We start from the raw sequence: 17,500 nt of genomic DNA, 5'->3' as shown, positions 1-17,500 counted from the left end.
CCTGTTTCACAAACAGGGTTTGAAACCACATGAGGGTGAGTAAATGATGACAGAACTTTTGTTTTTGGGTGAACTATTCCTTTAAGACAAAGAACCAAAACTGAAAATTCAAAAAATAAAAATATTATGAAAAAAAAAGTTACAAAATTCCCGAAAGCAATCTACATGAATTGCTGTCTTTTTCGCTTGGACACATGTGCAGCCACATTCTATCGTACAGGAGCGTTAGGGTCAAATGACAAATTGAATTTGCTAGAAGGAACGTAAAGATTAATGGCCATGCATGCAGTATGTGGTTGATGGGGAAAAGAGAAAGCATGGCGGGACAACGGACAGCACAGATGAACGGGTGGAGGTAGGAAGGGGGTGTCGGGTGGAGGGCGATCACTGCTAGGATGGAGAACTAACATGTCAAAGGGACCCCAGTCACGTTCATACAGCCGTATCCTTTCAATGCAGCTCTTGATGGGTCTCCAAACATAATTTAGGGTTTGTTTGAAACTAAAGTTGTTCAAAAGTATTTTGGTTCTCAGCAATTGTCAAATCTCTTGTCCAAAGGAACGAAAGAGTGCCACATTTGTAAGGAAAGGTTCAGACCCTGGAGTATTGCGAATCCAAATGGCTTGGGTCCCTTTTAGTGTAACAACTTCACTAGATGATTTTGAATTGTCCTATTTAGTTTTCTGTTGGCTAATGAGTATCCATTTGTCCCTGTCAAGCATCTAGACAAACATTACACCACTGAAATGTAGACAGGAAGTAAAAAACCTGATTACTCCAAAATATATTTATATATATATCATGAAATATAATGAACAATTATGTGAAGAATAGCAAATGAAACACTCTGAAATCAGCTTTACCGAAGAGAGACTTCACAAATCTTTCACCTCTGGTGAACCATAGATATAAATACCTAGATGCCACTTTAGCAAATCCGAACGGGTTGGAAATTTGTACCTTTTTTCATTTTATTGGATATATTATTATCATTGGATGTAATATTTTAGTTGATATTATATTAAATGTGTGTATTTTATTCTATTATTTATTTAGAGATACATTTTTGTGAACTTCAGGCACTTTTAGCAGCACTGCGGACAGGGCTGGATTGGTTATCTGGCATACCGGGAATGTTCCCGGTGGGCCGACGCACATTGGGGCCGTTCACGGGCGGACTGACCATCGAGAGAACCGAGCGGGCTGATGGGTCGGACGCGAATTGGGCCGAATGGGTCGCGATAAGCTAAAATGATCCGCCGTGTTATGCAGAACGGACCACAAAACAGTGAAGAAAAGGACAGCGAACACCCCCCGCTCAACAACTTTTGGGCCAGTTGCTATGTAAAATCCCGGGCCGATTTCTCTTCCCAGTCCAGCCCTGACTGTGGACTTCTAGGAAGTAGATTCTCATTACAACGAATGTGTTAATGTGTATGTACGTGCATCACAGGAGATTTAAGTGATTTTTAGCACATCTCGAATTCTGAATGATGTTTAATAGGATCTTGTAGTGGAAATGACGTGAATGGAAATGACTTATTTGGGGTTATTTTATTTTTCTAAAATAGCCGTATGCACTCACCTAAAGGATTATTAGGAACACATACTAATACTGTGTTTGACCCCCTTTCACCTTCAGAACTGCCTTAATTCTACGTGGCATTGATTCAACAAGGTGCTGAAAGCATTCTTTAGAAATGTTGGCCCATATTGATAGGATAGCATCTTGCAGTTGATGGAGATTTGTGGGATGCACATCCAGGGCACGCAAGCTCCTGTTCCACCACATCCCAAAGATGCTCTATTGGGTTGAGATCTGGTGACTGTGGGGGCCATTTTAGTACAGTGAACTCATTGTCATGTTCAAGAAACCAATTTGAAATGATTCGAGATTTGTGACATGGTGCATTATCCTGCTGGAAGTAGCCATCAGAGGATGGGTACATGGTGGCCATAAAGGGATGGACATGGTCAGAGACAATGCTCAGGTAGGCCGTGGCATTTAAACGATGCCCAATTGGCACTAAGGGGCCTAAAGTGTGCCAAGAAAATATCCCCCACACCATTACACCACCACCACCAGCCTGCACAGTGGTAACAAGGCATGATGGATCCATGTTCTCATTCTGTTTACGCCAAATTCTGACTCTACCATCTGAATGTCTCTACAGAAATCGAGACTCATCAGACCAGGCAACATTTTTCCAGTCATCAACGGTCCAATTTTGGTGAGCTCTTGCAAATTGTAGCCTCTTTTTCCTATTTGTAGTGGAGATGAGTGGTACCCGGTGGGATCTTCTGCTGTTGTAGCCCATCCGCCTCAAGGTTGTGCATGTTGTGGCTTCACAAATGCTTTGCTGCATACCTCGGTTGTAACGAGTGGTTATTTCAGGCAAAGTTGCTCTTCTATCAGCTTGAATCAGTCGGCCCATTCTCCTCTGACCTCTAGCATCAACAAGGCATTTTCGCCCACAGGACTGCCGCATACTGGATGTTTTTCCCTTTTCACACCATTCTTTGTAAACCCTAGAAATGGTTGTGCGTGAAAATCCCAGTAACTGAGCAGATTGTGAAATACTCAGACCGGCCCGTCTGGCACCAACAACCATGCCACGCTCAAAATGGCTTAAATCACCTTTCTTTCCCATTCTGACATTCAGTTTGGAGTTCAGGAGATTGTCTTGACCAGGACCACACCCCTAAATGCATTGAAGCAACTGCCATGTGATTGGTTGATTAGATAATTGCATTAATGAGAAATTGAACAGGTGTTCCTAATAATCCTTTAGGTGAGTGTGTGTATGTTTTGGCTAAAGCTCATTTCATAAATAACATTTAATGTATGCTAAAAACACACAATTCAATATTTTTCACAATTTATGCTGAAATTAGCAAAATACAGCTTGATTAATGGAAATGACACCTGGTGAAAATACTCAAAAGTGATATTTACCTTTAATTTTCTTTATTATCTTCAAACATCAGTTCGTCTCAAGCATGCTCATCATTTACACTTTTGTCTACTTGGTTAACAAGTACACATATAGAAACCATTTTGAAATAGTTAACGTTTCTTTCACACTTTGTTTAACTATTGAATCATTTGTATATTTATAATGGATTTGCATAGTTTAATATTGAATGTCTGGGTCAAGGACAAGGCTAAAACAGTCAAATATTGGCATAAATGGCTTTTGTAAAGTACCAAAAATAAATGATGAAGGCCTGGTAAACGGTTTCCAAGTCAGTCTGTACGAAGTCAGGGCTGGACTGGTAATCTAGCATACCGGGCATTTTCCCGGTGGGCCGACGCACTTTGGGGGCGATCAGGATATCGGGCCGCGAGACGTGCCGAGATGAGCTATAATGAGCCGCCGTGTTATGCAGAACCGCTCAACAACTTTTGGCTCATTTGGCAGCATCTAGGTATTTCATATCTATGGTAAGACATTTAGACACCTTTATCCTCTCAGCAGAACCAGGAATGACAGCTGATTGGCTAAAAGTATCTGACGGATTGGCCAGTGAATACCAGCATCTCATGACACCTCATTAATAATTCTTCACCTTAAATAATCAATAATAAGGAGCAGTCTTATCCTGGCCGTGACATTGTCACCTCAAGGCAACATGCAGGTCACAGATGGCCAGCAGGGCTCTTTACACACCTGATACACATCTGGAGGAGGGTGGCTACGATTAAACTGAGCAGAACATGTTTTAACAGTATTGACAAGAAAAACTAGTAGACATACCCATTTAATCTACTCGATCCAGTTCCAAATCATATGAGTGCTTTTTACACAAACAAGACAGAAAAGTTTGGGCATTTATTTGTGGGAAGATATCATGTGCATTCATAGAGAGGTAAAAAAAATCAATACAACAAAGGAGTGAATTGAGCAAATGAAAAGACAAAGCAAGAGAGCATGAGACCTTCTGATAAAATGCATGCAAACCCGTACCGGAAGTGTGAGTAGATATTTGAACATCTCTTCGTTGGTGAAGTCTTTCAAAATAAAAGTCCACCTCAAAATGTTGTAATTTAATGCTGGTTAAAGAGCACCTATTATGGTTTTCAAATATTACCTTTCATGTGTTATATAGCTGTTTGTGAATGAGTTAATGACTCCCAAAAGAAAGAACCGATTCTGAACACCTGAAATGAGTCATTAGTAATTCCAGACTTACTTTCTGTACTAACATACGTGATTTGGTAACAAAAAACCCACCTCTGGTCTTCATTGGCTGCTTGCAAACAGCTTTGACCCGCCCTCAAACACTACACTAAGCGGTAGACCAATCACAACAGACTGGGTCATCTGACCAATCAGAGCAGAGTAGGCTCTCTGAAATGAGTTTAGAATGAACGCTTTAGAACGGACCAATCAGAGCAGAGTAGGCTTTCTGAAAGGAGGAGTTTAGAAAGAACGCTTTAGAACGGACCAATCAGAGCAGAGTAGGCTTTCTGAAAGGAGGAGTTTAGAAAGAACGCTTTAGAACGGACCAATCAGAGCAGAGTAGGCTTTCTGAAAGGAGGAGTTTAGTATGAACGCTTTAGAACGGACCAATCAGAGCAGAGTAGGCTTTCTGAAAGGAGGAGTTTAGTATGAACGCTTTAGAACGGACCAATCACAGCAGAGTAGGCTTTCTGAAAGGAGGAGTTTAGAATGAATGCATTATAACGGACCAATCAGAGCAGAGTAGGCTTTCTGAAAGGAGGAGTTTAGAAAGAACGCTTTAGAACGGACCAATCAGAGCAGAGTAGGCTCTCTGAAAGGAGGAGTTTAGAATGAACGCTTTAGAACAGACCAATCAGAGCAGAGTAGGCTCTCTGAAAGGCGGAGTTTAGAATGAACGCATTAGAACGGACCAATCAGAGCAGAGTAGGCTCTCTGAAAGGCGGAGTTTAGAATTAATCCTTTAACCCGGAGTCATTTTTGACACTGGGGGAAAAAAAGATAAAGCTGCAATTTAAATTATGAGCAAATTAAAGTGTTTTTTGAACTTGGATGCATGTGAATCTATTGTATGAGACCTTAAAACTAAATTAGGCACATTTAAAAACCATAATAGGGGCTCTTTAATGTAATAAAAGTAAAGCAAATAACAACAGATTTGACAAGCATTAGCATTGGGATATGTGAAGATGAATGCAAGTTCATGTTGACTTTAAATAACTGACTTTTTAAGCACAGTTGTAAGAATAGATATAAAACACACTTTCAGATGTGCTACTTACAGCAAGATGCTTTGAAAAGATTTCATATTGATATTTTTTAATTTCCCCAAATCTCAGTATGTTTAGTGGATTATTATGGAAGGATATAACAAACTAAGCTAAATAAATAAATCTATCATTAAATAATTAAACACACAAGGAAATGTTCGACTATAACCGCTGGAGGCGGGTCTTCGAGAACCATTCAGCCAATCATTTAACTCTCGCAACTTTGAGGGTTGAAAGTGACAGTTTACATTTGATGTTGCGTTTCATTTGACTTAAGTAAATAAATAAATGTTTGCAACCTATTTATTTATTTCAACTCACTATGCATGATACTATATAGTATTTCATGATGCAATTTTTTCCTACTCCCTGAAAGATATTAAAGATATCTCACCGGTCCCTGTGACAGCTCTAGATTCTGTAAACATGTCTACGAACCGCCGATAATGACGCTTTCGACCTGTCAATCACTTTGCCCATTCTCATAGTATTACAGTTGCAGTGAATTATTGAGGCTTAATGCCATTGTTAAGCCATGTAGTTCATAACAGTTGCCAGTAGAGGGTGCTATTTTACTGCTGTAAACACAACGTCTGCATGATGTTGTTCTCAATAAAGCTTGGGTTTGGAAAGAGGGGCGTGGCTAATTCAACGGCTCAGTCTCGTGAAAGTAGACCGAATGAAATTGCTTAGAGCACCTTTAAATAAATGGATACATTTCATCCCTTATTTATATATTTATGCCTATATTTTTACAGTATATATATATATTTATTGATTGCAACAGTTCCTGATGTATTTCATTATTTCATGATATATTTAATTAGTCTGTTACATCCTTCCATAGACTATGACGCCTTTAAACACCTTTAAACATATAGTTGAATATATAAACAAAAAAAATGCAAGTGTTTTGATTTCTATGGCTTAGTATGAGATGAGCAGAATGGGGGACGGTGGAGGTGAATTCCTGCATCTTTTAAAAGTATTATATAATTTACCTGATTGTGACGGCAATATTGATCAACCCTTAAAAAATAGATATTTATACAGAACGTACATGCATATAACACATCTATAGAATATTTGCCTATAGAGATCAATAGTTTGTGTCTGCCTGTTAAACACCTTTAACGTCTCATGTTAACAATAAAACACTTCTTCACAAAGTCAACACGTGTTTCCCCAATGCTGAGTTTCCCCTGTAAACATTTATTTGTTTTTAAATGCTCAAAAATGTCATTCATTCACTTTTTAGAACTGAAAAAAGTCAAAATGGCTCGTAAATGAAATAAAGCATGACTTGATTACAGAAGGGAAATGATGGACATCTGCCTTGATTAAAAACACCTTTCAAAACAAACACAAACGTGACTTGAAAACAGAAAAACGGACAATATGGAGCCAAAGAGGGTAAAGAGATATATAGAGTCAGCTCACACACACACACATATGACTGAAATAAGGGGAGTAGCATCATTGTGTGTGTGTGTGTGTGTGTGTGTGTGTGTGTGTGTGTGTGTGTGTGTGTGTGTGTGTGTGTGTGTGTGTGTGTGTGTGAGATTATTTAGTGTAGACGACGGAGAACAGATGGATGTAAATTAGAGGAGAATACATACATCGTTGGCTTTATTCCAGTCTGTGTTTTTGACTCCGGATTCTTTGCCGTTGCGGACGCGTGCGCCGTAGTTCCCATTCTGCCACGTGATTGGCTGGTCGGTTCTGGGGGACGGCGGTGGGCTGTGACCGGAGCGACTTCCTCCCTGTTTGTGCCTGTCGTTACTGCACTTCACATTCGATCTGGATTGAGAGATTCAAGATAATAAATAAAAGGAAATCACTTCTTTCTTTTTTTTTTGCATAATCAGTTTAGTATATCTTTCCATTATTGTGTGCAAACATTCAATAAAACGCCGGAGCTGCACGTGCATTTGATATATTTACATATATAGAGCTGTCCGGAGCTGTCGCACGTCTTCAAGTGTCTTTGAATAAAATGCACGAGTCATATGAACTACTTTAATGCTGTTTTTAAGGTTCTTTTATGTCATTTTTGGAGCTTGACAGTAACGAACACGACTAACACACAGTATCAGATTTGGATGGTGCTTGTCGGACCGATACCCGAACCGTCTAAAAGCTTCCGTACCGGAGCCGATACCGATCCAGGTATCTGATCGGTGCATCCCTTGTTACCAATGCCATTGAAGAAAAGCAACATTTGCAGTCAGCCATTATTAATTTTGTCTGTAAGAAAAAACTGCGAAAGATAAAATGGCCTCATAATTAAGGAATAATTGACAATGGGCTGTTTAAAAATAATGCACAACCTGAGGTGGTAATGCGGCCATGTGTTTTTGTTGCTAGTTTGGCAGCGGCTTGGGCTGCATTTAAAGAGATAGTTCACCCAAAAATAAAACTTAATTCATTTTCAGTCTTTGTTTACTCGCCCCTGTGTTGTTATAACCCTGTATGACTTTCTTTCTTTTTCTGAACACAAAGGGAGAAATTGTGAGTAAATGTTGTGCTCGGTGATGTCATACAATGGCAGTTTATGGTGACACCTCTTCAAGCTTCAAAAGAACACAAAAGTATCATTCAGAAGTCTAATTAATTATTCATGAGACTAATGATTGTTATGAAAGCACACGATAAGATTTGCTGAGAAACTGAAATCTGATGTATTATTTAGTGACAATATTCACTGACCGTTGATCTCCTGTGCGCGTTCATGATCGGGCACGAGAGCAATACTTCATGCAGCTTCCTCGCAACATTGGATAATCGGCCGATTATTGCAACGATTAATCATTAGCTCTTAACCAACAATCTAGCTAATGCCTCAAGTTAAAAGGTGGCATTAAGCACGTGCTTACTAAAAATAAAGAAAAGAGGATGAAAGCATCTTAAAAATACCTCACTAAATAACAGGAAAAATAACGGCACACCATAGAACGTTGGTCAGCCAATCAGAATACAGCATTCAACAGCTCCATGGTATAAATGTGTATAAGGGGTTGTCCTGTGAAATAGAGATATCTCACCTGTTGGGGGACTTGGAGGCGCTGACTGTGGATGAAACCGATCCACTGCGAGAACTACAACAGCTTCCTCTGTGCTGAGAAACTCTGCTAGGAGAATCCACAGATGACCTGCAGGAAATACACACATACACATCAATTTAGCATTCTTACATAAAGTATTCACTGTTCATGCCATTATGACCCCTAATCCTGAATATTTGATCTTTTTTTGAACAGTTCAGAACAAACATCACTCACCTCTTTTTCTGTTTGTTCTTATCTTTGTGTTTATTTGTGGGGCTCCCAGATCTGAAAGGTGTAGATAAAAAACAAACAAACAATATATGATTCGTACAGATGGAGTCCAGCAGAGTTTCAAACTCTCTAAGATCAGCTCGGTGTGTACCTGTGTCTCCGCTTCCTCCTGGCACCAGATGTGGACCTGACACAGAGGGAATGTTGGGTTAGATATTTGATGGTGACCATCAGATCCACTCCAATAATTGCAGCCGTTTACATCTGATCATAACTCGTGATTTTGTAGTAAACACTGTATGTTGATTTAAAGGGGCAGTTCACCAAAAAATTTATAATCTCATCATCATTTACTCACCTTCATCCCAGATGTGTATGACTTTCTTTCTTCTGTAGAACACAAATGAAGATTTTTAGAAGAATATCTCTGCTCTGTAGGTCCATACAATGCAATGCTAAAACTTTGAAGCTCCAAAAAGCACATAAAGGCAGCATAAAAGTAAACCAAACGACTCCAGTGGTTTAATCCATCTCTTCTGAAGTGATACGATAGGTGTAGGTGAGAACCAGATCAACATTTAAGTCATTTTTTTACTAAAAATTCTCCTATTTGCCCAGTAGGTGGCGATATACACGAAGAATACGAATCGCCAAAAACAAAAGGACACTTAGGAGAGAAGAGCGCTTTGGAGGGTTATTTTAAAGTGGAGATTTAAAGTAAAAAAGGACGTAAATATTGACGTGTTTCTCACCTATAGCTATCATATTTCTTCTGAAGATATGGATTAAACCACTGGAGTCATATGGATTACTTTTATGCTGCCTTTATGTGTTTAATTGGAGCTTCAGTGTGTTGGTCACCATTCACTTGTATTGTCTAAACCTACAGAGCGGAGATATTCTCCTAAAAATCTTCATTTGTGTTCTGCAGAAGAAAGAAAGTCATACACATCTGGGATGGCATGAGAGTGAGTAAATGATGGAGAGAATTGACATTTTTGGATGAACTATCCCTTATAACACCAAATAATGTAATAACGCAACACCACTCTCACCTTTACATGACCTTGGTATAATGAATGTGGATTTTTGAACAATTAAAACTAAACCACGAAGACAATTGTTACGGACGCACAATGACTTCCATGAATTTGATCCTGAAAATGAAAGTTATGTCATTACTTACTCAGCCTCATGTAGTTCCAAACCTGTATGACTTTCTTTCTTCAGTGAAAAACAAAAGGAGGTGTTAGGCAAAATGCTCAATTGCACAATTCCAATCACCACTCGCTTTCATAGTTTGGAAAAGAGATGCAATGCAAGTGAATGGTGACTGAGACTACTATTCTAACATCTTTTGCATTCTACAGAAAAAAAGTAAGTCAAATAGGTTTGGAACTACATTTAGGTGGACTTTTCCTTTAATCCCGCACACCCACTGCGGTACAAATGGGGAAACTGTGTCATCAGAACATCAAAGCGTGTCTGGAGAGAAGGCGCTCACGTTTTTTGATCCTACTGATTGGAGTATGTTCAAAGACACACTACATGTGAAGATTGCGCAGACTTAGAGGAATATGCATCATCTGTCACTGGCTACATTATGATCACAAGATCTACTAACATGCATCCCGAACAGATCCCAGAAAAGAAACGGACTGCTCTGGATGTATACTGCAAGTATACGGATGTGCACATTTAATGTATTCCACTTTGTTTTGTTTTTAAACTGTGTTTACATCATTAAAGCTAGCTAGCTAATATTAATTCAAAATGTTTTTACTTTCTATTATATAAAGCTATAAAAATAACCAAATGTATTGGTGTAACCGTCTATTTATTGGCAACATGTTTCATCTGTCCTAATCATTCCTTTATGTTCTCCATACAGTATATTATACAAAAACTAAAAATATAGGACATGAATGAATCATTTCACTACTTCTATTGTATAAAGTTATAACAAACACCACAAAAACCTATTACTACATTAAATGTCACAGTTATTTATTGGAGAGAATTAGTAAATCACACCTTAAACAGTAGGTGGCAACAAATGAGTCATTAAACCACTGATGAGTCATTCACAACTGAAACAAGTCTAATTACAGTATACTTGTGTAAAGGGGTTAAGGAAAAAGAAGAGGCGAGAACCAGCTTGACAATATAAAGCAAAAAGACAAACACACACACAGGTGTCAGACAGCTGTCCGTAAATCCCTCTCTCTATATCGCACTGCAGCTTCCAGTCGGCCATTATCCCTCTCTGAGGCTTGATTAGCCTGATTAGCCGGGCCGGGTGTGCGGAATCACGAACCGGCCCCGCCCTCCGCCCTGTCACATTCCTACCTCATCCTCCCCAGCATGTCGTACATCCCTTCCTCTTTCCCTGGGGAGGGCGCGCCTTCCACACCGTCAGCCGGCAGGTCATCCCCGTCACACACGCCGTAACGGCGATCATGCCAAATTAACAAAACATTTGAAAAAGATAGGGCAACACGGAGCGGCAGTGGAAGAGAGAGAGAGAAAAAAACACTTACTCGTCGGTTCTCCGATACACCATAGCTTCGTACTCGGCCACTCCTCCACCCTCTAATGGAGGACAGCCACGTCTCCCTGGGCGGATCGGAGGCAATCTTCCAGCCCCGGTGGACGGAACACCCTGCCGCATTTTCGGGAAACAAAAGGGGTCTCCCCCACCCCTGGCAGCGGTTCTCCCGCTCCAGGTGGTCGGCCAGGAGCCTCTCCCTGCGTTTCAGTGGTTGGTAGGGTTCTCCTCCGCCCCTGGCAGTGGCCTTGACTGCTCCAGGTGGTTGGTTAGGAGCCCCTCCTCCCTTCGAGGTTGGCGGCCTCCGTCCTCCGGCGGATAGCCGCAGCTGCTCCGTTAAGGTGGATGGTTGTGCCGAGGACTCTACTATGGCGCATCCCTCCTCCGTCCCGGATTTAGGCACCAGCGTAAAGGATTTAAAGGGAATGGAGGAGGCGAGACCCAGCTTGACAATATAAATCATAGTTTAACATAAAACTGAAACAAAAAGACAAAAACACACACACACATCCTCCCCGGCATGACGTACACCCCCCTTTCCCTGGGGAGGGGCGCGCCTTCCACACCGTCAGCTGGCAGGTCATCCCCGTCTACTTGGATGAGGGAGGGGACAAGGGGAGAAAAAAAAAAGTGTGGCACCTACACGCCGTAACGGCGATCATGCCAAATTAACAAAACGTTTGAAAAAGAGAGGAAAAGGCCAACACGAAGCGGCAGTGGAAGACAACTTTATTGACATTTGCATATCTACACATCTACATAGATAATCTAGCAGTGTTTAAGCATCATAAGTATGTGACGACAAGAAGGGTATTGCCGGGCCATGAGGACGCACACCGGGCTGAATTGTCCTAATCAGCCGGGAGGGGGATAGAGACGAGCCGGAGGCACCAGTTCGAGAAAGAGAGATACCCAGCCGCTGTTTAATGTTATGTTTCAGTTTCTTTATATCATTAAATTATGTTGACTGTTCTGGCGGTTTCCGCCTCCTCCTTGCCCATCATAAGAACCCTGTTACACTGGTTCCGAAACCTCGGAAGGAGGAGGGATGTGCTTTTGCGGAGTCCTCGCCGCTACCGTCCACCAGTGGATAAGGAGTTGCTGCTGGCTGCCAGGAGTTGGAGGAACCACTGCCGTCCGCCAGGAAGCGGAGAAGCTTTGACCATCTGCCAGGGGTCGGAGGACTCACTGTCATCCGCCAGAGGTCGGAGGAGTGGCTGATGACCAGGCGACGAGTGTCCGGGGAAAAGCGAGCGAGTTTTTCTCTCTCTCTCTCTCTCTGTCCCACCACCCTCGCTCTTTCCCTCTCCCCTCTCCATCCCCTCGTTTCTACCAGGGCTCCAGAAAGGTGGGGAAGACCAGCCGGCAGAAGGACGGCCGGAAGGGTGTATTTCAAGCCGGAGGTTTCCCTAGCCTGAATCGGAAAGAGGAGGAGTCTGACGAGGAGGAGGGCATTGAATTGTCCCAATTAGCTGGGAGAGGGATAAAGACAAGTGGGAGGAGCCAGTTCGAGAGAGTGAGAGAGAGAGAGAGAGAGAGAGAGAGAGAGAGAGAGAGAGACACGTGGCCACTGTCTGTGTGCATGTCTGTGTGTTTTATGTTGTTTCAGTTTCTTTATGTCAATAAAGTTATGTCGACTGTTCTGCCGGTTCCCACCTCCTCCTTGCCCATCGTAAGAACCCCGTTACAAAGCGTTTTCCACACAAATGACAACAAAGCATAGTCTAAATGTAATTTTTAACTGCTGTGCATAACTAAACAAAAAGACAGTAAAACTATTACCCTAAAAATAATGCATTTTTGTACATCCTGATGTCATTGTAATGTTGAACGGGATTAACGAAGTAAACAAACAACATGCCTCCTCCTCTCCTTTGGTCGGTAAACAGATCCTGATCCTTGCTCGTTTAGTGAAGGGGTGCATTTGTTTAGTGGGTCACACCAATGATATTCTCCTTCACAGCTCGCACTTGAATGCTATTGGCTATAGTCACTCTTTACAGACAAGAAAAGTCACCAGACTGTTTTGCGCCACAAACTAGAGCTCACAATGAGAGATCACAGATTTGCGGGGCTAAAAATCACTTAAATAGGGTCTTACAAAGTCTATCCAAGTTGGGTAATTACTTCTCAGTGAATTGAAAACAAGGTTGCATTAAAAAGCAGCACCACCAAACTATTGGTATCGGCACATGTTGTTCTAAATAACTGCACACAAATTTTGTATCGGTGCATCCCTGGTAGGTCATGATGGTATTTCATGCATACAGAAAATTTTGTAAACAGCACACATATTATATTCTGCAGGCCTTGAAGGAGTTTATAAGACATACACACACACACACCTGTCTCTTTTGTGTTTCTTGCTGCTTTTCTTCCTCTTTTCTCTGCGGGTTGGAGATGGACTCTCGGCACTGTTGGTCATACAAAGACAACAGCAATACTGATGATGAAATTACTCACGCAAACATAACATTTTTTATTTAGTTTTTTGTTTTTCTGTTTTAGTTTTTTGCTTGACACATTGCAACTGTTGCGCTCCTGTTCTGCCCGCTTCGTACGAGACTCGAACCGGTGTCTCCGGCATGGGAGGTACGTGTGCTAACAACAAGGCTAAAGGATACAGCCTTTAGCGTCAGTCACTAGTGCACCTCTTGAGGTCAGGAGAGTGAGGTTTATACACATTGCACAGCTATCTATCAGCTGGCCACCATAACACTCACCCCCTAAACCTTTCTCCCATCTGGGTCACGGCACCATTGTGATGCTCCTGTTCCACCCGCTCCATACGGGACTCGAACCTGCATCTCCAGCATTGGAATCGGGTGCGGGTGCGGTCAGGAGAGCGAGGTTTATACACATTGCACAGTTATCTATCAGCTGGCCACCATAACACTCACCCTTTAAACCTCACTCCCATCTGGGTCACGGCACCACTGTGACACTCCTGTTCCACCCGCTCCGTACGGGACTCGAACCGGCATCTCCGGCATTGGAGTCGGGTGCGGGTGAGGTCAGGAGAGCAAGGTTTATCCACATTGCACAGCTATCTATCAGCTGGCAACCATTACACAAAAAAAAATCACACTCTCTTTAACCTCTTAAACTCAGTGGGGCGCTATATTGTGAAAAAAGTTTACGCTTAAAACGTTAAAGTCCCCATAAAAATAAGTCAAGCATATCAGGTATCATTTGAAAGCTTAGCATCTGATTTTTTCAGACAATTCCAACACTTTGGAATTTATGTAACATAAAATAACTAAATAATCATTTGTGTAACAAATTATCGCCCCCTAGAGTTATTGGGGGGAAATATTTATATAAAAATAAATTTCCTTCACATAGCACATAAATGGACAAGTTATATATTAAATTAAGGCTTTCATTCTGAGGAATGTGACTGTACAGTTTATTTTTTTTGCCCTAATACCAAAGTTCAAAAGATTTTCAAAACAATTACAATGCGAAATATGATTTCTGTAAGTCATCAAATCAAACATCTCTTTTACGCACTTATCATTGCTGCTGTACGCCCCAAGTTGCTAAAAACGTTATGTTTGTTCTTAAAAAAAAATTGCCATTTTAAACTTGTCTGTGAGCTTGCTTGGCTGAATAATCCAATGTTATATCTTAGATGTCCAGAACAAAATCTGCTGCCCAGCAGGACTGGACCAAGTGTGAACTTTTGAACAAGCCCTCAAAAGTGAAGCCAAAACGTGTCGATCGCCCCCCGGTGGCTGTTCCTAGTATAGGTCATAAACCCCGCCTCCCCATGTTATTCAACGGGACGTGAGACCAACTAAACAATTAAATTACACTTCACATATCTTTTTTCCAAAGATAGAAACTACAGTAAATGACAGAAACTATCACGTTGATGTAATTTCAAGTGTTTGTTTTCTAAATAAGTTTGTTTTTAGTTATTTGATGCTATAAAAACGGTGCTGTGACATCATGATTGACAGCTGTGATTGACAGGTTCTCTGAGCGAAGTAGTCACTGAAGCACCAACTGACTTTTTTTTCGGGATCTTCGGAGGACTGAGGAGATTGCAGCTTTAAATGTAATATCTAAATTTCTATAATTAATTATTTCATACCGTCATAAGTCAAAAGTCAAAAGTGCAGGGGCGTGTGCTTGCGATTGATTCAGCGAGAGTGAGGGCGGGGCCTTGATTTCACGGCTTTACTTCCTGCTCACTACTGCGCAGGTCTGGTCCCGAAATCGCAACTGCACGGACTCAAGTCCCAAGATGTCAGCGCCACATCGGGACACTGGCGGCTTCAGTTCTCACCAATGGAAAAGAGCGAAGGGGCGTCATCCATCTTTTTTTACAGTCTATGGACTGCATAGTATGCTAAACAAATCATCAGAAATATACTTTTTTTACATATATTTACAATACATTTTCATTGTGATACATCATCACAAAGGGGAAGACCTCAGCTTTCTAATGACATCTGGATTGAGCTTATAGTCCACTCAGAGGCTGATATATTCAATAAAACAATAAGGGTGGTGCATGAACTGAACATTAGACTGAATGTCTATGGACGAGCACATCTGTGAGGGCTAAAATGCCTTAGAGCGCCACCTACATTCAGATCTGTATATTGGGATGGAATGTATAGAGAAAAAGTAAATTGTTCTAGTGCTTGCTGCCATCTAGTGGAATGAAATTAGACTTTTAATTTTTTGCAATTAGTCCACAGTATGTGTGAATGGTGAACTTTTACATTTGAGTGAATAATTGCAGGCGGCAGCCCAAAAATGCACCAGGGATTAAGGGGCTAATGAATCGCCTCTAATCAGCTTTTGTGCTGCTTCTAATTCTCTTGCCAGTAAATATGCAAGAACTGGTAGTGCTTTGAATCCTCATTTATTCCTCAGTATTGTTTAATGCAGATGCAGAAAAGAGCTTCTACGTCGTAAGACACTATCACACATCTGTCACTGAATCTAAGCTCCTATTAATCAAGTGATTGATTTAGAGTCAGTAGAAATAAGAGAGTCAATCTCCTTATAGGCAATGGTCTCACCTAGTCGTGCATGAACCTAAAAAATACTGTTTTGAACTTGATATGAGTCAAAGACTCCTCAAAAGAAGGAAAAACAAAATGCCATCATTTGAAAACATCTTCCTTGCAGATAAAATATTCTTTAGTCATGCATATACAGCTCCTACCTACTTAAACGGGGATAGACTAAAAACTCAAGAACTACTGTATTTGCCAAAAGCAAAGAAAAACAGATAGTTTAAGAAGAAACAAACCGATTGTGCTTTCTTGCTTTCTTCTTTTTCCTCTTCTTTGGCCGAGGTGAAGGGGAACTGCTGGATTTCCTCTTGGATCTGGTGTGGAGGACATGAAATGGAGCAGAGGAAAAGAACAGAAAAGTGGTACAAGCTTCACACAACTTCCTGTTGCCTCATCTTTCTCCAAGAAAATGCATGTAATTATCTAAGTAGGTGTTGAGTTCAGAGGACAATCTGTGTGTTGTTTACCTGCAGTCATCGTGGGTGGTTGAGTCACGATTGTAATATTCTCTATCCCAGTTGCAGTCTTCCTCATAGCCATCAGTGTATGCAATGTTTCCCACATGATCTTCATCACCGTGAGGAAGCAGCCTGACCCTGTGTATGCAGAAGGTAAAGGTCAAAGGTCATCACCTGCTGGTATACAACACTAGATAGGTTATGAAATAAAACTTCTGTGGCAATCCAGAGTGAGTTTATAAATGCATCACCCTGCAGTTCTGCCCGTAGGACCGAAAAATCACAGATGAGACCCGCAAGAATAAAATTATATAAAAAATATGAATAACTGCAGTCTTGAACAACACAAAATAGGTATCGTTTGAAAGCTTAGAAGCTCTACTTTCCAATGCATGCAGGCATTATGACCAAAACTGAACAAGTGCTTTGAAATTTGCAGATGAATCAGAAGTGTTCCATTTTGATAATTATTTTTTTTTTAAATTGCACTGAACATTTTATTTTAATTTTGCAACCAGTAAAAATATAAATCTCATCAAATAGTCATGTGATATATGTTGTTGGAAAGCTCTTAAAGAGTAGAATACAACCAGTATATTTGTTGTACTCACAGACAAAAATATAGCGAGTAATAGCTAAGTATATGTCTTTGCGCCACGTTTTTGCTTATAACTTCACGAAACATAAATGGAACATAAAATATCACATACCATTACTTAGAGGAGGTGATTATCTTCAAACGAGCCCACACGCATGCATAAATAATTAGATAATCCACATGAAGCACAATGTTACATGTGACCACCAGGAGATGGCGCCAAATACATGACACAGACTGAATGATGACTCAAATGACACAGAATGAAACTCATTCTGTGAAATCTCATGATTAAAATCATGTCTGCATGCTATGCAAACCTTTAGTCATTGTTGTGTTTGCATGTGTA

The 17,500-nt window shown here is 40.9% G+C and overlaps 1 protein-coding gene across 1 annotated transcript in view; it reads right to left on the bottom strand.

The window, feature by feature from the left end:
• Positions 1-17,500, bottom strand: part of srrm3 (serine/arginine repetitive matrix 3) — a 115,281-nt gene that overhangs the window by 13,324 nt on the left and 84,457 nt on the right. The window contains exons 4-10 of the mRNA XM_052110173.1: positions 16,563-16,691; positions 16,332-16,409; positions 13,405-13,473; positions 8,663-8,698; positions 8,515-8,565; positions 8,278-8,385; positions 6,853-7,033 (exon numbers count right to left, since the gene is read on the bottom strand). Of these exons, the coding sequence (XP_051966133.1) occupies positions 6,853-7,033; positions 8,278-8,385; positions 8,515-8,565; positions 8,663-8,698; positions 13,405-13,473; positions 16,332-16,409; positions 16,563-16,691 (652 nt within the window). The remainder of the gene's footprint in view (positions 1-6,852; positions 7,034-8,277; positions 8,386-8,514; positions 8,566-8,662; positions 8,699-13,404; positions 13,474-16,331; positions 16,410-16,562; positions 16,692-17,500) is intronic.

The sequence above is a fragment of the Xyrauchen texanus genome, chromosome 3 (assembly GCF_025860055.1).
Source record: "Xyrauchen texanus isolate HMW12.3.18 chromosome 3, RBS_HiC_50CHRs, whole genome shotgun sequence".
NCBI lineage: Eukaryota > Metazoa > Chordata > Actinopteri > Cypriniformes > Catostomidae > Xyrauchen > Xyrauchen texanus.
This window is presented reverse-complemented; position numbering and strand designations above follow the sequence as displayed.